General features: G+C 46.1%; 1 protein-coding gene across 20 annotated transcripts in view; it reads right to left on the bottom strand.

Annotated features, from left to right (window-relative positions):
* EPB41L2 (erythrocyte membrane protein band 4.1 like 2) overlaps positions 1–22,397 on the bottom strand; it is a 1,174,544-nt gene that overhangs the window by 7,343 nt on the left and 1,144,804 nt on the right. For all 20 annotated transcript variants that reach the window (XM_078648868.1, XM_078648862.1, XM_078648871.1 and 17 more), the window contains one exon: positions 21,924–22,041. In XM_078648868.1, the coding sequence (XP_078504994.1) occupies positions 21,931–22,041 (111 nt within the window). In that variant the 3' untranslated portion in view covers positions 21,924–21,930. The remainder of the gene's footprint in view (positions 1–21,923; positions 22,042–22,397) is intronic.

Raw genomic sequence — 22,397 nt, 5'->3', positions numbered from 1 at the left:
GGTTTGGTATTTCTGTTTACTGCAGGAGTGTATGGTTGTTTAATTAACCTTGAAATTCTTTCCACATTTTTTCTTGACCCTTACTCCGGTCAGTTATGATTATAGTAGAGCATTAACCCTCCAGGAAACTAGAAGGAAGTGTTTATTCATACCTGGCTTGCAGTCTCTATTCTTCAACTAGCAACCGGTTTGGTATTTCTGCTTACTGCAGGAGTGTATGGTTGTTTCATTAACCTTGAAATTCTTTCCAAATTTTTGCTTGACCCTCACTCCGGTCAGCTATGATTATAGCAGAGCATTTATCCTCCAGGACACTTGTATTCTTTACACTATATTTCAAAATATGTGGCTTTTTTGGGTTACTATTACTGCTTGGTGCACAAGTCATGCCTTTCTCCTTCAGCTCTGTCGTAGACAGTTTTTCAGCTGTTTATTTGCGTTTGTTTTTTTATTGATACCTGATATAAAGGTCTTGCAGTTTGCTATAATCTGCAGAAGTGCTCAAGAGAAGATACCTTCATCGTACGTGTTTGTACTCTATGTGGAGTACTTTTTGTATGCTATATCAGCATTTCTAAGTATATATATGCTGAGTTGGAATTCTCAGCTTGTTCACTATTGGCCCCTTGTTTGGGGGTACTGAGTTTCATCCTCTGAGTCGTGTTATTTATCTGGCTTACGATATACATTCATGAAGTTTTGTACCCCTTGTTGGGTGTTTTTGTTATTTGTACCTACATGTGAGTATCAGTATATATGACCATTGTTAGCCACAAGAATACCTTCTTGAGAGTCTTCAAACACTTCGGGCCTGATTACGATGTCAGTCGGAAAGGCTACGAACAGCATTTGGATTTTCCTAACCTGCATCTGAACCCACGTTTCCAACCGATTCTTAAACATTTCTGACTGCCCGATTACATTAGAAGGTAACCGTTCGGTCTTTCTGACTCAGTTCCGACCCGCATTCTGAGACTCTGAGTCAGTCGCAACTGAATCATACAGCTCTACGGACAGCGTTTCCGACAGACGTATTACGATGTTTGATTCGGACAGCCTTTCCGAATGGGTCTGTCTGACATGAAAAGGGTGTCGGAAACTGACCTTGAAGGCCTGTAGCATGTCCCCCTTCACCCAGAGGCCTCTGGTTGGGGCTCGTGGGGGCGCCCATGGGATTCCTCTTTAAAATAATGCACAGTGTGGCAGGCACCATGGGGTGCCTGCGAGTGGGTGCACGATATTCCACAAACGGAAAAGTTACTTACCTAAGATATATCTGTAAGAAACATTAGTAGTCATAGATTCCTTACCTTAGAATTACCCCCAGGTGTCAGACTGGATCCGGAAAGTTTTCATCAGTAGTATCCCTGCACGTCGGTAGGTGGCGTCGTGCGGCTCCGCGTCCGTCGCTGGCCTCGAGGCCGCCGAGATGACGTCGCGGGCGCTACTTAGACGCCACCCATGCGCACTGACATCAGTTCTGTACACGACTTGTTGCGCCAGGAATGCAGAACAATGCAAGAAACTGACCACTGGTGCATTGAAACTAGGGCCGTGATAGGGATGACCTTACCCCTAGAAATCAGTTTGCATAACGGGGAGGATGGGTGGGGGGGGGGGGGGGGGTAAGGAATCTATCACTACTAATGTTTCTTACAGATATAACGTTACCAAAGGTAAATAACTTGTCCATCTGAATGAAACACATAGTGATAGATTCATTACCTTAGAATAGATACCCCAGCAATACCAACCCCGGTGGTGGGTCTGTGCACCAAGATCACACCAGAAAGTCCCGGAGAACAGAACGGCCAAAGAAGCCTTCTCTACGGACTTGGCTGTCCAGGCAGTAATGCTTAGAAAACTTGTGCAGCGAGGCCCATGTGGCTGCCTGACAAATGTCCTGCAGGGGAACACCACGTCTCAATGCAGTAGTGGCTGCAGTTGCTTTAGTGGAATGAGCATGCAGCCCCACCAGAGGTTCCTTTTTAGACAATGAGTAACAGGCTTTGATACATAAGACGACCCAGTGGGAGATAGTCCTCTTATGCACTGCCCGACCTTTCTTTGTGCCAAAGTAGCCAACAAAGAGTTTGTCATCCAACCGGAACTGCTGTGTGCGGTTGAGATAAAATGAAAGCGCACGTTTAGGGTCCAGACGGTGGAGCCTCTTTTCCTCCCTGGAAGGATGCGGAGGCGGAAAGAAGGTGGGCAAGCTAATATTCTGCCCAATGTGAAAGGCCATAACAACTTTTAACAAAAAGGAAGGACGTGGCCCGAGTACAACCTTGTCCGGATGGACCGATAGAAAAGGAGGCTTACAAGAAAGAGCCTGGAGCTCACTCACTCGCCTAGCGGAGGCAACCAGGAAGGCAGTCTTCAGGGTCAAGAGACGAAGAGGATAGTTATGAAGGGGCTCGAAAAGAGCACACATGAGATAAGTAAGAACCAGATTCAAGTCCCACTGCGGCATCACAAACTGAATAGGAGGGAAAAGGTGTGTAATTCCTTTGAGAAATCTATTTACAACAGGGGACTTGAAAAGAGAAGGCTGATCAGGGAGCCTGAGAAAGGTTGAGATGGCAGAAAGATAACCTTTGATAGTGCCCAGAGCAGAGCCCTGCCGGGCTAAAAAGAGAAGGAACAAAAGCACCTCAGAAAGAGGGGCAGAAAGGGGATTCACAGCCTTTGCTGTGCACCATGCCACAAATTTGTTCCACCTGCAGGTGTATACCACCTTAGTGGATGGACGCCTGGCTGCCAGAATGACATCACAAACTTCAGCAGGCAAGTTGAAAGGAATCAACTGCCGCCGCTCAATCTCCACGCATAGAGGTGGAGGCTGGACAGGTTCGGGTGTAGGACCATCCCCTGCTGCTGCAACAGAAGATCCTCCTGAAGAGGCAGTCTGATCGGAGGATCGATGCTCATACTGAGTAGCTCGAGATACCAAACTCTTCGAGCCCAGTCCGGGGCCACAAGAATGACTTGGGCCCGGTCGAGCCTGATCTTCTTCAGCACTCTGCGTAGAAGTGGTATAGGCTGAAAGGCGCACAACAGACCGCAACTCCACTCACGCCAAAAAGAGTTGCAGAGCGAGTGCCTCCTTCGAAATTCCAACGTGCAGAACTGATGACATAGCGCGTCCTCTTCGATGGTGAATAGATAACCAAGGCTTTCCCCACTGCAGAAAGAGACCTTGCACTACGTCCGAGTGAAGACGCTATTCGTGATCCACCATGCACCTGCAGCCGAGTTCGTCCGCCCGGGCGTTCAGAGAACCTGCCAGGTGTTCAACCACCAGGAAAATGCCCTGATGTTCCAGCCATGTCGAGAGGCGCAGGGCCTTCTGACATAGGGTCCACAACAAAGGAATTGATACCGCTGCACTCCAAATGTATATAAAGTACTGGAAGGTAAACCAATTGTTAAATTCTTATAGGTGCTTCAGGTGTACACCTCCTGGGTCTCGAGGTGCTGTAGACAAATAATACAAAAAATCTTACAACTAGTAAGAATAACCTGGAGTACTCTTGAGCATAATGATGCTGTATATTGTTAAACGCGGTTAATCCAAAATGAGGTATATATTTTACTCCATAGACGTTTGTAGTTACTTCAACAGTTTATTGTTTATCATCATATAATTTTCATATGACAAGATGACCACAACGTATATTCCATAATTAGTTTTCCATAAGCAGTCCGTTAATGATTCACATTAGTTAGAATCCCCAATGCATTTCGCACAAAAGTGCGCTTCCTCAGGGGGTCTGTAAGTAAATAGAAATGGAACATATATGTAATCTAACAGTTATCCAGGGGCAAGGCAATACAAGTATACATAAACCTAATGGTTAGGTGAACGTAAATCTACCGGAGGGCTGGTGTGTTAAAAATAGTACCAACGAGTACCCCACGTGCACATAGAAAGTGGAAAGCGAAAAAAGAATAAGCGTGTTTCAAAGGATTTGGATTAACGAAAAGTGCTTTAAACGTAAGAAAAACGGAACTAGAACTGAGTTAACAAGAAGTGCTTAGACGTAAGAAAAACGGAACTAGAACTGAGTTAGTCGACAAAAAATGTAAGCAGAAACCAAATGTTAAGAAAGTGGTGGTGAGGTAATAAAAACATGTGCTCGAATTCCAAAGTACCGAATGGTGCCCGAAAGTAATACTTAGTGATATAAGTTATCCGAATCGATAGTCGCAGAAAAGTCTTACCCGTGTGGTGAGAGAAGGAGGATTAACGTCAGTAACCAAGTGTAGGCGAGAACTAGGCTCCGTGCGAAGCAGGAACCCGGAAGACGCCACGCATGCGCATACGTGTGCTTAAGTATACTTCGGAAAGTAAACATGAAAAAAAGACGTACCCAACACCCGTGGTTCTAGACCTAGTGCTGTAGAACGGAAAAAAGATCTCCTATACTAACGTGGAGCGATAATAGAAAGTGATAAGCGAAATCTGAAAGAAATATAAAAGAAGGTACTCAACTATTGGATAATAAGAATAAATGAAATATGGTAGATGAAACCATCGCACAAAGTGAAACAAATAATTGAAAATGGAATGAAATACAAAAAAGAGCAAAGCGTGGGATAGTAAAAACAAAGTAAAGTTAGAGCAAAATGTGGGATAATAGACATTAGACAACATTCTTTTAACCCTCATATAGGACAAAATAAAATAATCACTGATCACAGCTAAATCGAGAGATCTATGAGTACAAGTACATTGTATCAAATGTCAAAAATACATAGGTGAATCATAGATGGCAACTAAATTCAAGGCGTTCATTAAGTCCTTTAGGCTGAACCGCCTGTAATCGATATATCCAGTACAACTCTCGTTGTAGTAAGTGTTTATTGTTGTCCTTATGTGGTTGTTTGTCAACTGTTTCCAAGATTAAGAATCGTATCTGGCTGGGGTTGTGTGAATGTTGAGTATAGTGTGCAGCAATATTGGATTTTAGGTTTTTGGTGCGGATGTTACTCCGATGTTCATTTAACCTAGTTTTAATTTTGCGTTCAGTTTTACCCACATATGGGAGGCCACATGGGCATTTAATCATGTACACCACATTATTGGTATCGCATGTAGCATTAACGGAAAGGTTAATGATGTTGCCTTGGGTGGGGTGAGTCATGGTGGATCCAGGAATTATACTGTTGCAGTGGCTGCAGTTGTAACACGGGATAGTTCCTTTGAAAGTGGTGTGGCTTGTAATAGTAGGTTGTTTAATGAGATGTTGTATGGTCTTAGTACGTTTGAACGCAAATATAGGAGGCTTTTCAAAAATTTGGTTGAAATCAGTTTCTGATTGTAGTAAAGGCCAGTGTTTGCGAATTACCTCTTTAATTTGACGTGAATGGGTAGAGTATTTGGATACAAATACAGGTCGAGTGTCTTGTTGTTGGACTCTCAATTTAGGTTTCAGTAATTCATCACGATTCTTGAGGTTGACTCTATTTTCGGCAAAAGCTGTAATGTTTTTAGGGTATCCACGTTGATGGAATTTCTTTACAATTTTTGAACTGTTAGTTCTGTATAAATACTCTGTGGAAGCAATACGTTTAGCTCTCAATAACTGGGAGTATGGTAGGTGCCGCTTGAGGCTGGGTTGATGAAAACTTTTGTGATGTAAATAGTTGTTACGATCTGTAGCTTTGGTGTAAATGGAGGTTGTGAATTGGTTGTCACACAATTTGACAAGTACATCCAGAAAGGGAATTTCAGTCTTGCTTAAGGTATGAGTGAATTGAATCCGTTCGTTGACAGTGTTGAGATCATTGATTGCAACAAGAAATTGAGTCTCCGTACCATGCCAAACAAGAAAGATATCATCAATGTATCTGAAGTAAGCACACGTGAACGGTTGCCAAAGTGCATTGTGGAGTATGTGTTGTTGTTCGAATGCATACATAAAAAGATTGGCATATGCTGGAGCAGCGCAGTTGCCCATTGCTACTCCAGACAGTTGCGGATAGTGTTGATTGTCAGGAGTTTTAAAATAACTGTGATGTAAGATGAATTGCATCAATTCCATTATAAACACCTGCAGTTCCAGTGGTTTGTTAGTCTGTAATAAAGCAGTCTCCAATGCTTCCAACCCCAAGGTGTGCGGGATTGAGGTATACAAGGCGTTGACATCAATTGTACATAAGATGATGGGTTGGTCTTTTGGGATTACAATCTGTTGTAATTTGTTTAAAAAATCCGTAGTATCCTGAATGAATGTAGTCATACCTTTGATGCTTGCTTGTAGATGTTTATCAATATAAGCTCCCGTGGGAGCGTGTATTGAGTTGGTGGTGCTTACAATTGGTCTGAAAGGTGGTTGTCTCAAGTTTTTGTGAATTTTGGGTACTAAATAGGTGTATGGTACTTGAGGGTAGTCTTTGATAAGGTATCTTTTGTCTCTGTCGGTGATGGCGTTAGAAGATACCGCTTTGTTGATAATCTTTGTAAGTGTCTCTTTGAAAGCGAAGGTGGGGTCAGAACTCATCAACATGTATAAGTCTGGATTTTGAAGATGTTCATTAAGACCTTGTTGGTAATATGTAGAATCCAGAACAACAATGGCTCCGCTTTGTCAGCTTTGCATATAGTCAATGTCTGATTATTGGCAAGTTGCTTGATGGCTTGTCTCTCTTGGATCGTGAGGTTACTTCGGGAGTTCTTTTGAATGTCAAACAGTAAGTGCAAATCATGTTGCACCGCTTATTCAAATACATCCAGAACCTTGTGGCTGGTGGGAGCCATAAAATTGCTGGGAGGACGTAAACCCATGAGAGTATCTTTGTCTTGAGTCTATGGAGTAAAATATATACCTCATTTTGGATTAACCGCGTTTAACAATATACAGCATCATTATGCTCAAGAGTACTCCAGGTTATTCTTACTCGCTGTAAGATTTTTTGTATTATAGGGTCCACAACCCCACCTGCCTTGCTTGTTGCAGTACCACATGGTGGTGGTGTTGTCGGTGAACACCTGCACTACTCTCCCCTTGACAGAGGGAAGGAATGCCTTCAGTGCAAGTCGGATCGCCCAAAGCTCCAGAAGGTTGATATGGAGCTTGGACTCCGCTGGAGACCAGAGGCCTTTGATCTCCGCCTCTCCCATGTAACCGCCCCATCCCAGGAGGGACGCATCCGTCACTACTGTGAACTTCGGTTGGGGTTTGGAGAGGGATCTGCTGTTAACCCAATGCCGGTCTGTGAGCGACCACTGCAACTGTTGTGCAGTGCCCTCCGAGATCTGGACTTGATCGGACAAGTTCCCGTGATGATGCGCCCACTGGAACTTCAGGTCCCACTGCAGAGCCCGCATATGCCATCTGGCATGTTTTTTCAGCAGGATGCAGGAGGCCATGAGGCCCAGCAACCTCAGGGTCACTCTGACTGAAACCCGGGATAAGGGCTGAAAGACTGGAATCAGAGCCCGAATATCCCGGACTCGCTGTTCGGGAGAATAGACCCGAAACTGCGCCGTGTCTAGAACTGCTCCGATGAAGAGGAGTTTTTGAGAGGGAATCAGGTGCGACTTTGGCACATTGATGGAGAACCCCAGCAAATACAGGAGTTCGGCCGTAGTCTGGAGGTGGGAAGAAGATTGCCTGGGGCAAGCCCGCCTTCAACAACCAATCGAGATAGGGGAAGACTGAAACCCCTGATCTGGGCAGATGAGCTGCGACCACCGCCATCACTTTCATGAACACCCGAGGGGTGCTGTTAAGGCCAAAGAGGAGCACAGTAAACTGAAAATGCTCGTAGCCTTTCGTGAACCGCAGGTAACGCCGGTGGGCTCGCAGGACTGGGATGTGGAAGTAAGCATCCTGCAAATCCAGCGCTACCATCCAGTCTTGTGGTTCGAGAGCAGACAAGAGCTGAGCTAAGGTGAGCATCTTGAACTTCACTTTGCGGAGGAAGCAATTTACGTTCCAAAGATCTAAGATAGGACGCAGGCCCTTGTCCTTCTTTGGCACCAGAAAGTAGTGGGAATAGCAACCACAACCTACTTCTGGCGTCGGAAAGTGATCGTTGGCCCCCTTGGCCAAGACAAAAGCAACTTCCTTTTTTAGAAGCACCAAGTGATCCCCCGACATACGGTGGTATTGAGGTGGCATGGCTGGATGGGTAGTCTCGAAAGGGAGGGAGTAGCCCCTTTGGACTATTTCTAAAACCAACCTGTCCGATATGATGGTGTGCCAGTGGGGGAGGTGATGGCGAAGCCTGCCGTCCACTGGCATCTGGTGGGCCTGAAAGTTCGGACTAGGAAGGTTTGGAGGCAGTGGTGGCCAGGGTGGAGGTGGACTGACCCGCCCGCTGGCCCCTTGGTCCACCATGGCGGAACCTGCGTCCACGGCCCCGCTTGGATGGTTGCTGCGCAGGCTTGTGGCTCTGTTGCGGACGCTGCAGGGCGTCCCTTCCAGTGCCACGAAAGGAGCGAAAACCAGCCTGCGTAGAAGGGTAGGCTGCGGAGAGCCCCAAGGACTTGGCCGTAGCCCATGAGTCCTTAAACTGCTCCAACGCGTGGTCTGCTTTGTCACTGAAGAGGCGACGGCCATCAAAGGGCATGTCCATAAGTGTGTTTTGGACTTTCCCCGAGAATCCAGTGGTCCTTAACAAGGCTTGGCGTCGAACCACCACCATCATTGCCATCGATCTGCCCAGTGAGTCGGCGGTGTCTAGGCCACAACGGATCATGAACTTAGCTGCGTCCCTACCCTCTGCAACAGCCTGGGAGAGAGCTGTCCAGGCATCCTCCGGACACTGAGGCAGCACGTGTGCCACAGTATCCCACAGAGAGTGGGAATAACGGCCCAAGAGGCATGCGGTGTTCACGGTCCGCAGAGCATAACTGGCGGAAGAAAGAAATCTTCTTTCCAAACTGATCCAGTTTCTTGGATTCCCTATCCGAGGGAGGGGTGGGGGGGGGGGAAGGGAAGGCAGTCAAAGAAGCAGAGGCTTGGACAACCAAGCTCTTAGGGGTGGAATGCTGGGAGAGGAAAATGGGGTCACCCGGAGCCGGGCGATGGCGTCAGGCCACGTTCCTATCCACAGGAGCCCCTGTGGTGGACCAGGACCAAGTGCCCAAAAGAACGTCAGAAAGTGCTTAGTTGAAAGGAAGCAGTGGCTCCACATTAGTAGCTGCTGGCTGAAGCACTTCCATCAGGAGGTTAGTCCTGACAGCCACAGTAGGGAGCTCGAGGTGTAGGGCCTTGGCCGCCCTACGCAACACCACGGTATAACTAGCTCCCTCCTTCGTAGCCACGGTAGGAGGAGACAGCATGTCAAGGTCTGGTGACGTATCCAGACCACAGGCATCCCCCAACTCCTCTGCCCAGTCCTGTTCAGATTCGCAAGCAGCTGCGAGAGGGTCCTCAGACCCCTCCCAGTCCTCCCCTTCCTCCTCAGGCTGGTGTACAGGCCAAAAATAAGGAGTGGGGACATGGGGATAGAAATCCCCGTCCGGTGTCGAAAACGGCATTGTGCGACGCCGGGCCGACGCTGCGTCCACATCGGTGCTGAAACTGGCCCGCTCTTTGGGACGACGTCGGGAGTGGTGCTGGCTGGGTCGGTGGAGGTGTTTTAAGGTCAACAAGCGTCGACCGGGATCCAGGGGGGGTGAATGGCGAGGGACCCCCACTCGGGACGGTGGGGCTCGAAGGTGCACCGGTGGGACCCGACGGCCCAAAGAGGCGAGCCATGGCCGACAGGAATTCCTGTATCTGGGCCAGAGTCGCCAACGAACCCGGAAAGAGTGGGTAGGCCAGCGGCGACTGGGGAGGCACCACCCGCACCCTTAGCCGCGTTGCGAGACTGGTGAGGGGAAGTTGGAGAACGATGTTGTTTCTTCGACTTTTTGTGCTTCCCCTTACCTGACCCCGAGTGAGAAGACTTTGATCACGAAGACCGATGGTGATGACTCCGCGCACGGTCCCTCGACCTCCCTCGGGACCAGGACCACGAACGGCGTGGAGCAGACTGCCGGGCTTCCAGCTACTTTCTGAACCGCTCCTGCAAAGTTTTCAGCGCCATGGCTCGGCAGTCGGGGCACGACTTGAGGTAGTGGTCACGCTCCAGGTAGAAAAGACACACAAGGTGTGGGTCCATCACCGACATCATACAATGACAGTCCTCAAAGGACCTAAAACCGGGCATCCTAACTGCACCTTAGGAGTTGTAGTCTCGATGAAAAAATGGAGACAAAAAGCCTCAAAAAGTAAGTCAAAAATTGACTGGGGGTTCCTGCTCTTCCCGGATCTGCGCATGCTGGCGCGGAAAAAGAAATAACTGACGTAAGCGTGCGTGGGCGTTGTCTAAGTAGTGCCCGCAATGTCATCTCGGCGACCTCGACGCCAGCGACGTACGTGGAGCCGCACGACGCCACCTACCGACGCGCAGGGGTACTGCTGACGAAAACTTTCCAGATCCAGTCTGACACCTGGGGGTAATTCTAAGGTAAGGAATCTATCACTATGTGTTTCTTTCAGATACCCCTTTTTCAATGGGAGCCTGTGTTGTCAGTAGGAACACAGGCTCCCATTGCAGTCTATGGGAGTCCGAACGAATGGTGTCCAGAAACAAGGTAATCGGTCGGTCGGCTTGCCGAACCCAGGTCGGTCGGAACCGATTCCGGCAAGGAGTTAGGAGGAATGCCTCCCGACCGACATCATAATGAGGCCCTTTGTGTTTTGCTCTTCAGGTTCTGTCTTTTAGACATGATTGGTTTGCACGTGTCCCTTGGTCAGAATTGTTTATTTTCTGGGATGATGTCATGTTATTATTGGTCTCCAGGTAAGGATGTCTTCTCCGTTGTTACTATTACTTCTCTTATGAGGGTTGCTTAATACTCTCTTCTAAATTCGAGTTGCTAGAACGCTTTGCGTTATTACTAAGATTTCTTTCTAATAATGTACCTTTTCTTCTCTCTGAAGGTATTTCTACACGTCGCCATGAGGGGACTAGGCCCTTGCCTAATAGCTTCTACTCTTTTCTTAATGGATTGTTGCTCTTCTAAGGGACAAATCTTTTCATCGTTTACCCGATTCTAGTTGTTGTAGTTCGGTTTTCAGTTGTGAACTGTAGTTCCTAAATGACAAATACCAATTCAATCTTTATTTCGATCTGTTCGATCATCAAAGATATACAAATAATCATAGTCATTATGCTTTATGCAAATCAGTAAAACATAGTTGTAAAATTAGACTGCAAACATGTGAGTCAGTTCATCCTCAAAGGAAGTTAAAATCATTGGTAAGCTAAAATTATTATTCAAAATCCAATGCCGCCTTCAAAAGGCGGGTACGAATGAACCACATTGCTGTGAGATATTTTGCCACTGCAAACACAATTGGAGGTGACACATCAGTCTTTAAAATTCTGTACGCAGGGAAGAACTGTCTAAAGCCCAAATTTTTAAGAAGGGGGACAAGCCAGTATTTTCTGGCTCTTTGATAGGCTTTGCAGAATAACACCACATGTAAGTCGTTTTCTTGGGAATGCGCACATGCCGGACAGTGCTTAGTGGTTGGAGGCGAGAACCAAGAGCTAGTAAAAGACCTGAGGGGTAATGTGCCATATCTCCACTGGAGAAATAACTTCCTGGTTAGCGCAGGGGTCATGCCAACCAGAACACATTCCAGGAAATAGGAGTCTTTGCTTTGAATGAATAGGTTCGTCAGGGATCCCTCTCGCGTGTTGTCCAAAGCAGTAGTAAGCTTTAGGTCATAATAAGCTTTTGACAGTGCTTTGCGTGGTATCCTGCTACTTGTATTTGCTGGATCAGTCCAAAGTTCTGGGAGGCCCAGACACTCGCATGACCTTTTTATGTAGGTTAGCCATGGGATGTGGGTGGCATTTGATAGAGATAAGAACTCCTGAAGCTCGGTCCTGTAGTTGGTGAGTTCTTGGCTGCTCCATAATCTTCGCCAAAAAGTTAAAGGTTTGAGACCCAGTTCTTCAGCAATTGGTCTAACTCCCAAGTCTAATCTCAGAGGGAGTAACGGCGTACTTGGTGGAAGAGCTACCAACTGCCTGATGAATTTGTTTTCCGTGGTCATCAGGTTTTGGGCATAAGTGTGACCCCACAGTTCAGCCCCATAAGTAACTGTCCCCCGTGCCTGTGATTTATAAATTTGGATGACAGGGCCAAGTGGGCGATAGGTTGATTTGTTCACCATCCTAGAGATGCCACCCACTATCTGCACCAGTTTCATATTTGCCTTAGTCAGAGCTGTGTCCCCCATGTCATATTCTCATTTAGGGTCACTCCTAAATACTCGAATGTGGAGACCCTCTCTAATCGCACTGAACCCAGCAAGGGATTAGGGCGTGATGAAGGGGTGGGGTTTAGGATCATATATTTTGTTTTAGAGGCATTGATCTCTAGGCCCCTCTCCGTGCAAAATATCAGAAAGCCATCAAGTATCCGCTGAATTCCCATGGGGGATTTAGACAGCAGCAGGGTGTCGTCCGCGAACATAATAGCGGGCACCCTGCTGCCATTCAATTTGGGAGCATCGATGTCATCAATTCTGTTCAGGTGGGCGATTACCCCGTTGACAAAGAGGCAGAACAGGGTCGGTGCGAGCACGCAGCCCTGTCTCACCCCTCTGTCAACGGGGAATCTTCCCGTTAAGTTGCCATTTCTGCCACACCTGACACGTGCAAAATTATTCCAATGCAGTTTCATCAGGATAGCAAGAATATCTACCGGGACCCCCAGATCAGCGAGCACGCTCCATAATCTGGATTTTGGCACCTAATCCAAGGCGGCTCGCAAGTCCACGAAAACCGTGTACAAGCTACCCCCCTCGATTAGTGCGGTCCGCCAGTAGATAAGATTTAGGCGGAATATCTGATCGGTTGTAGACACCCCCCTTCTAAATCCCGCCTGGTATGGGCTCAAAGTGTCAGTTTCCTCAAGCCAGTTCTGAAGGCGATCTAATATAAGCCTACCAAAAAGCTTCTGGGACACATCTATTAGGCTGATGGGCCTGTAATTGGCTGGGAGCAGAGGCGAACCCTTCTTAAATGTAGGAACAACCTCTGCGCCCAGCCAAGTACTGGGGACCTCCATGCCCATCAGGACAGCATTAAATATTGTCAGCAGATAGGGAGCCCATACATCAGGCTCTTGTTTGAACAGGTCGCCTGGGAGGCCATCCAACCCTGGAGCCTTGCCTGAAGACAGACCCACAATGGCAACTCGCACCTCCTTTTCCGTAAAAAGGTCCCCCTTAGAGTGGCTAGATGTAATTGGGGATGGATTGCAAGAAGCCCCTGCTTCCACTGTATAGAGGGACTGGAAGTGCTCCTGCCAAACCCCTGGCGCAATGTTCGGTTCTATTGCCGATGCTAAATGCTCAGACCCCGTATTAACAATTCGCCAGAACTTACGGTAGTCCCTGGTAGCTAGAGAACTGGAGAGTTCCTCCCATTTGTCCTGGTCCCATTCAATCTTGGCCTGGGTAACCATTTTCTTGTAATCCCGTCTTCTGGCCTGTATCTCCAGTCTGCTTTTGCCCTCCTTAATGCATAACAGGAGATCTCCCTTCGCCTTACTGCATGTAGCGTTATACCATGTGTTGCGGTATGACCCGCCACCTCTGCTTTGGCCCTCGGTAAATAGATCTGCCGCCAGGGTCCTAATAAGATCCTCATGTGCCAAATACAGTGATTTGTGAGTTTCCTGATTACTAGGTTCCTCACTTAGGATACCCACTTTTTCCAGTATTGGAATGAGTCCAGCGTAAAGCCTGGGAAGCTTCTCTCTACTAGTGACAAATTTTTCCCACCTAATTCTCCTTTTGTTGTTTTCGAGGAAGAGCCCTGGATTTGCCACCACTGTGGCATAGTCCCTGCCCTCCTTGCCATGGAGAGCATAGTCCAGTTCAAGGGCGTTGTGGTTGCTATCGATTCTCTTTATCACCCTAAAGTCGATGATATACGACCACATGGAAAGTTGTACTAGGACATAGTCCCAGTCGTGACTCCCTGCCCGCTCTATTAAAGGTATATTTACTGGGTATATCAGATTTAATGCGCCCATTGCAAGCTCTGACACCATGTTTGAGAGTTAGGGCAGTAATCTGTAGGGCAAGTGGTGTCCAAGCTCTGGGTGGAGGGGCCACCGTAGAGGGAACTGACCACCTTGCGTCCTCTTCCAGGGAGGGCCCATCCCGGAGACCTGCAAGGGGCTCAAAATGTGAGTTCAGGTCCCCACCCACCACAAATGGGATCCCCTTGGGAATTTCACTGAGAAAAGCTGATAATTCCTCAATAGTAGGTGATTCTTGCGATGTATTTACCGGCCTTGAGTATACATTTATCACGGCAAGTCTACGAGAATTAGTCCATTCCAGCAACACCACTAATCTATCCTCATAGGCCAGAGGGAGACGTACGGCCTGACAGCCCAGGTGGGTCGCCACCCAGGTTGAGAGGCCTCCAGATGGACGGCCCCTGCCCACCCCCGTTTCGCGGGAATGGAAAATGCAAGGAAGCCCTGGCGGGAGTACTCGTCCCTCGCCCAGGTTTCTTGAAACAGACATACATCCCCGGAATCAACAAGGGCGGTCCATTCCTGTTGATCCAGCTTATTGCCCAGGCCAGCCACATTCCATTAAATTATCTTCAGAGTTGGTGGCCTTAAATTCGAGGCCGCTGTTAGGGAGGGAACGGTGTCAATTACACTACCCAGGGGCCTAGTCTCTGGAGTCAGATCCCCCAGTGCTTCCCCTAATTCCGTGATTGTTACAGGCGGGTCCACAGTGGTTTGATTTTCCTCCTTACTGTGTGGTGGAGCATCAGGCTGTCCTGTCTCTACCATTAGATCCGCTGTAAATCCAGGGGATATAATGTCTGCTTCCACACCCTCCCTGAGGTAGCAGTGATGCTCACTGGCGTTACACCTGGACTGTCAATCTACCATGTCTAGGTGGCTGTACCTATTAGACAAGGGAAAATATATAGGATGATGGACTCTGGGGCGACGATAATCACCTTGCTCTTTGCTCCTCCAGGCACCTCCCCTCCCATGGGAAATTTCCCAACCCTCCTCCTCATTTGTTTGGTGTAAAGTACACTTGTTGGTAGCTAGAATGGTAAAAATCTCCTCTCCCTCTGGCATCCCGTCCACCCGCCCTCTCCGGGAGGCTTCCCCATCCCTCCTCCTCATGTGCATGTGTCAACCGGGGATAAAAGAAAGAGAGGGGTAGGGACTGAATAGTGGTCCCCTGGTCATCATAGAGCCATCCACAGATGTGGGAGACGGTCATGGGATCTCTGAAACTGGTCAGGACACAGTCTCCTTTGATGGTTTTTCTTGAGCTACCCACCCATGGGACCCTTCTTACCATAAGGACCTCACTTGTTACGCCTTGCGGGAGAGGTCTGTATGCTGATAACCAATTTACCACCTTGTTCTTAAGAGAGGCGGTAGATTCTATAAGAGTGGTTTTTAACTCGGGAACCCCCGCTAGAATTACTGTATACGGACTTGCCTCCGGCGGTAAATTCACTAGTCTTGACTTGTTGGCTTTACCTAATGTCTCCTCTATTGGTACTGCTACTACTTTGTGAGGCTGGCTGAGGACAGAAATATTATCCTTAGGCTGTTTGGGCATGGTTTGGGAAGGGGGTGCTTGTGCATGGTGAACTGGAGGCTGATTAGTGATAGCAACATTAGTCTTGGGCTGCGTAGTCGTGCCTTGGGAGGGGGTAGGTTTGGCCTGATGGGCTAGGGATACTGCACTATTGCCCACCTTGGTGTTAGCTGGGACTCCCCTCTTATTCTTTGTCTCTGCCTCCCCTCTACCACCCTTGCTATCTAATTTGCTATCTACTTTAAAGCTATCAGCTAGTTGGACCGTCGATTTCTCTATGTTCACCAGCCTGGCTTCCATCTTAATTAGCCGTGCCTCTAGGGGACTTAATAAGGATCTCAAAAGAGATCCTATATCGGCAAGAGTAATGTCTTCGCCGGAGGTCTCAGGGGAGTAATATTAATATAGCGATACAAAAGGGGATGATGGACGGAGCGTTTGAACAAATCAAACACTCACCCCCAGTCAACTGATCTGGGTTAAATCCATCACCATTCTTTAGTTCACTCAGCCACCCCAGTTCAGACATGGCTATATGCAAATCAGTCTGACCCTGTGCTTATGGGAACAGTCCAGCCCGAACTGCCAAGCCATGTCTTCCCTGGACCGGAAACAAGCATCCTGGGACCGGTTTCGGATTCATAATCCTCATCAGCCAGGCTATCTTGAATCCAGTGGCCAAGTGAACAAGGGACTCACGTCTGAGTATACCCTGCCACACTTAGGGCGAACAAAGCGATACAAAAGGGGATGATGGACGGAGCGGCCGGGCTGGACTGTTCCCATAAGGCACAGGGTCAGACTGATTTGCATATAGCCATGTCTGAACTGGGGTGGCTGAGTGAACTAAAGAATGGTGATGGATTAAACCCAGATCAGTTGACTGGGGGTGAGTGTTTGATTTATACAAACGCTCCGTCCATCATCTCCTTTTGTATCGCTTTGTTCGCCCTAAGTGTGGCAGGGTATGCTCAGACGTGAGTCCCTTGTTCACTTGGCCACTGGATTCAAGATAGCCTGGCTGATGAGGATTATGAATCCGAAACTGGTCCCGGGATGCTTGTTTCCGGTCCAGGGAAGACATGGCTTGGCAGTTCGGGCTGGACTGTTCCCATAAGGCACAGGGTCAGACTGATTTGCATATAGCCATGTCTGAACTGGGGTGGCTGAGTGAACTAAAGAATGGTGATGGATTAAACCCAGATCAGTTGACTGGGGGTGAGTGTTTGATTTATACAAACGCTCCATCCATCATCTCCTTTTGTATCGCTTTGTTCGCCCTAAGTGTGGCAGGGTATGCTCAGACGTGAGTCCCTTGTTCACTTGGCCACTGGATTCAAGATAGCCTGGCTGATGAGGATTATGAATCCGAAACCGGTCCCGGGATGCTTGTTTCCGGTCCAGGGAAGACATGGCTTGGCAGTTCGGGCTGGACTGTTCCCATAAGGCACAGGGTCAGACTGATTTGCATATAGCCATGTCTGAACTGGGGTGGCTGAGTGAACTAAAGAATGGTTATGGATTAAACCCAGATCAGTTGACTGGGGGTGAGTGTTTGATTTATACAAACGCTCCGTCCATCATCTCCTTTTGTATCGCTGAGTAATATTAATATGACAAATACATATTTATGTTTATTTTGTAGATCGGTTTGATTATTTTATTATGGAATCTTTTCAAATTCCCCAGTTTCAGTATGGGGATATATCATCTGTAGATGGGTCTCTATTCATATCTTAAGATTATGTACTAACATTGGGTTTCGTTAAGAGTCAAAGTTTCTTTTTCATACGGTATATCTTATTCAACTTTATACTTTACTGCCTCCAAATAATGCCTCAGGCAATTTGCATTACGTTGACGTTTTGGATGCCTGTTGCTGTCCTACGTGGTTTAATGGCCTTTATGGTTTCCATACTATTATGCCAGCATTGTCTGGCTGATTATTCAGCTTTACTTTTCTATTACACTTTATATTTTGTCTTGTCTATACATAGGTGGTGATTTATTTAATTACTCCTATGTCATTGTATTTCGAGGAAATATTGTGGCGATCTTTGTTAAGTTTCTCTAGGGATATGCTTCTATGCCCCTAGTTGCTATTTTCAGGTTTGGCGACTTTGTCATCTTTTTCTCTGGTTCAAGACCATTTTTGTCATAGTTGGTGACTTTTAGTAGAGGTTTCAGTTCCCAGACCCTCCTCCGGGGATGGTATGCTTTGGTATTTGATTCCAAAGTAAGGAATCTGCGGCTAGATGTCTATCAGATGAACAAGTAACTTACCTTCGGTAATGCTGTATCTGGTAGAGACAGGATCTAGCCACAGATTTCTTACCTCCCTGCCATCCTCCCTGCTCTGCGAACTGTCCTCTTGGTCTCTATACTTTAGTTATGAGACTTCACCTAGTGAACTAAGAACTCAGTTTATTAAGACCAGCTCATCTTTCATCTCCATGTTTGCGCTATTATATCGAAATACTGCATTATATTTAGTGATTTTTTGACACAATGGTGTCTATCATTTTAGCACAGTTTCAATAGGCAGTTTTTATATGTGGCTCCACAGTTTGAGTGCAGAAAATAGACACCGAAGAAACGGACATTGGCGGGGGGGGGGTGCTTTACGGACTCCGTTGACGTCACATTGTGTAGTGATGTTGATATGGAGTCATGCGGCGCCCTCTTCAGATGCACGGACATGCTGTGGAAAATGTTTCCAGATCCTGTCTCGCGCCTGGGGGTGGATTCTAAAGTAAGGAATCTGCAGTTAGATCCTGTCTCTACCAGATACAGCATTATCGAAGGTAAGTAACTTGTTCATTATGCATGGAAGTGCCATGCATAAACAGCAGGAGGCTCAAGCTGCCTGTTGCCCTTCAATCAAACAGTACCAAAGCAAAGCTTGAAAAATAATTTAAAAAGCTATTTATTTTTCCACTTGAATGTAGTTTGTCTTGCAACATTTTACATGGAATTCAGGGTCTGGCCTTGTCTATTCCTCTCACTTTAGACAGCACACATTGAGAGTTTTTGGTGGGACATTTAATGTAATAAAGTATAATATTAAAATACGATTTATGCATATACCATTAAAAATTGTGCCTTTAGTTGCCAAATATGGGTACTCTCGCTGCAACAATGAAAATCAAATCCCTGCTACAAGGATTTTCATCATTCCATCAGATTTTTTTCTGAATTCTCTTACCATGGCATATCCCTCCTCTCCTTTATCTATGTGTGCAATTTTGCGGTTAGACTGTGACCTCTGACTCAGAAAGGTAAGAGAAGGGAGAGACAGGAGGCCAGAGCAACAATAACAAGTATGGAATACTGAGAGAGGGGCAGAAGGGAGACATAGATGAGGAAATTAGCTAACTGGGGTAACAAAAATAAAGATACAGAGAGGCAGAAAGAGGAAGCATTAATGAGAGAAATATATTTATAGAGATAGGTAAGGATGTAGAGTGCAACAATTCCGGAAAGAACTCAAAACCTGGCTATTCTAATGAATCAATCACCAAGCAGCAGCTAGCGACCACAGTGCCCTGAGACCCTCAAGGGTGATATGCTAAGCTTTATAAATAACTGATTGATTGAGAGACAGCGAGAAAGAAGAGTAGGAAGGAGGGTGTGAAAACTGAGAGGTGAGGCAGAGAGAGGACTAAAGTAGAAAGAGGTAAATTAGAGGCGAAAGAGAGTTGGATGCAGACAAGTGTAAAGAGAGATGAAAGTTACAGCCAGTAGTAGGGTGGCAAGAGGTGCAAACCACAGAGGTATAGAAAGACTGATCAGATAAAGAGAGTAGCGAGGCAGAGAAAAAGGTATCAAAAAAAGACTGAAGGACAGAAAGACAGATGAGGTATTGATAAAAGAGGTGATGTGGAGATGAGAGTAAAGTAGATAGAGGTTGAGGCTGATAAAAAGGTAGTGGGAGAGGATGAGATACAGCTGAAAATGAGGTAGAGAGATGTATAACGAGAGAGACAGAGAGGGGTGATGTAAAGAGGATGAGCTGAAATGGCGAACAAGTGAAAATAAGAGATGGTTTCAGAGGTTGAAAAATAGGCAAAGAACGAGAAAGAGAGGTAATAAGAAAAGAGTAAGCCAGTGAGCAAGTTGAGGGAGGTGGAGAGGTGAGGTAGTGAAAGATGGGTGAGGTACATTGAGAGGGTAGGCAATATGAGAGTGGTGGGGGTAGAGTGATGAGCTTAGTGATAGACGTGAGTTAGAGAGAGAAATGAATTGGAGTTAAAATAGGTAGAGAGAAATGAGGTAAAGAGTTTTGAGTTAGAGAGGATGCTGATAGAGGAGAGCAGATGAAGGAGAGACAAGCACAGAGGTGAGATGGAATAGCAGCAAGGTACAAAGTGGCGTGAGGTAGAAAGAGTTGAGGTAGAGCTTGGTAGATATGTTTAGATAGGTACTGAAAATAGTAGAGAGGTGAGATTGTGAAAGAGACGTTAAGATAGATGGAAGAGAGGTATTTTGAGGGTGAGATGAGGTAGACACAGTTGACCTAGAAAGAGTTGCAACATAGAGAAATGGGCTAGGTACATAGGGATGTAGATAGGGAAAGAGAGAGAGAGTTAGAGAAAGAGAGGTAAAGAGAGAGGCAGAGAGAAAGGTTGGTTGAACAACTAGTAACGTGATATGAAGAGAGAGATAGAAAGAAACATTTTTAAAATGAATTGCCAACTGCTTGGGAGCTCAAAGTTTATTTAAGGCTGGAGAGACTGGGAATATAAAGCTGTGAAATTCAGAAATGATCCGCTCACAGGGTCCCCTTGGAAGTGGGTGACCTGTATAGTTGCTTATGCCTTAAGATGACTCTTTCCTCAAACATCATCCATTGGTCATTCCCCATGCTGGCTTCTACCGCACCCCCCCACCCCAGGAACTTCACTGCAGTCTGGCATCCCTAACCAGAAACATTCACTTCCTCTGTAGCCGCTGTAAGCAATTCCATGCCATGTCGTGTGCCTGTCTTACTCCCACTTCCATGTGGCCCATCTTTCCCCACTTTGAGACAGCCCCTTCCCCCATAATTTGCATTTTCGATACCAATACATTGGTCTATTCCTCGCCTACACTGATCGATATTTTTAGTTAACATTTTTGGCCCTATTCTTCGCAATATTGCTTCTAGTCACCATGTGTACTAAGGAACATTGTATTTTTTTGTTATTAGTCAGATCCTTTTCCACCGAGATGCGCAAAATAACAAGATCAAGGTTTACCCATACACAGGGGACAGCTACCAACTCACTGTACACCCTTATACTACCACTTTAAGAAATGTGGGATTTGAGAATACAAACAGTGAGGATATTGGTTTGACAGTTGGACTTACGACAGAATGTTGTGTGTGTGTTTTGGTGGGGGCATAAAAATATTGTATGGAGGAATATTTTAGGGCTTTGGTGGCTTTGTTAACCGGCTATGAGTAGATGGGAAAGGTCAGAGCAAGCTATGGCTTATGATTACATTTCTAATTTAGTCTGAATTTCTTTATTGAGAACTTCAGGTATCTATATAGAAAACCTCGAGTATCTTACAGAAAAAACAAACACGAAGGACACTGGGCTGGATCAATGTCACAGATTTAGAACAACCACGTATGAAAGATCTGCAGACAGTGAAGCTCTATGGAACTAATATACGTTGCCAGAAGTAATCTAGAAAATCAGGCAATGACCTAGCCCTCGTGCACCTATGCTGGGCACCCCTGATATAGAGTATATTTAGGTTTGCATTCCATGGCTTCCCAAGAAGAAAGAACTACCGGTACATCTATGAACCCAGAGCAAAAGAAAATGGAACAATTATATGTGGCACTATATGCTCACAATCTGGTAATTGAAAATATTGCTTGTGTAATCTATTTTCAGTGCGTGCAGCCATACTCCATAAATTAACATAGAAAAAGCTCAATTTCAACCAAATATGCTCAATATGTTGTTAAACGGTTGCAGTGGAAGAAAAGAGTCTTAAGTAGATGAGCTTGACAGTTTCCTGTATTCAAATGAGCTTGATTGGGATGCATAACCATTGGGATTCATTGGAAACAGTGAACAGAAATATAGTCCGAAGAGAGATTGGTTTACAATTTCGACTTATAGGTAAAACCACTAAGTACAGAGTAATCCATGACATGTCTGCAACAACCAAAACAGCTGAAATTCCAAATTGGTAAACTGCTTTCTCTATTTGCTCTGTTGCTTGAGCCCCCTAAGAAGGCTCAATGGGGATTTAATGGCAACTTGCCTCGTAATGTTAAACTCATTACACAAACACATTCATGTTCTTTACCTTGCGTTCAGGCTTCTTCCCCATCATCAGTGACTTCAGTTTCCTTATGTACCACCACGCGTGTGACAGACATGTCAGGGTGCATCTCTTTGGCTTCTTTAATTGCCTGTGCTAGAGCCTGTGAACAAAATCATACAGTACATACTTCAGTCAACTAACCAAACACCCCAAAACAAGATTAACAGGCAATTATTATTGGAGCTTCAGAGTTTCCAAACTCAGCCTTGTGCAGTTTAACTTAGAATGTGCACTTCTGTTCCATATCAATCATGGGGGATGTTACTAATCTAAGGTAATCCCTCTGACACTACTAATTTAAGTGTTATTCAAAGATAATAATAATAAATAAGAGGAGAGCGATATGTGTAAAACTCGTATGGGTGAATTTACAATGTGCATTGTGGAAAAAGAACAAACACCTTGGAACAGATAGGAGGCCTATGGCCATCTTGGAGTACAACACAGGCTAAAAAG

Source organism: Lissotriton helveticus, chromosome 6 (genome assembly GCF_964261635.1).
Source record: "Lissotriton helveticus chromosome 6, aLisHel1.1, whole genome shotgun sequence".
In the NCBI taxonomy this organism is placed as follows: Eukaryota; Metazoa; Chordata; class Amphibia; order Caudata; family Salamandridae; genus Lissotriton; species Lissotriton helveticus.
The sequence above is the reverse complement of the archived record's forward strand: the minus strand, read 5'-3'. Positions and strand labels throughout refer to the sequence as shown.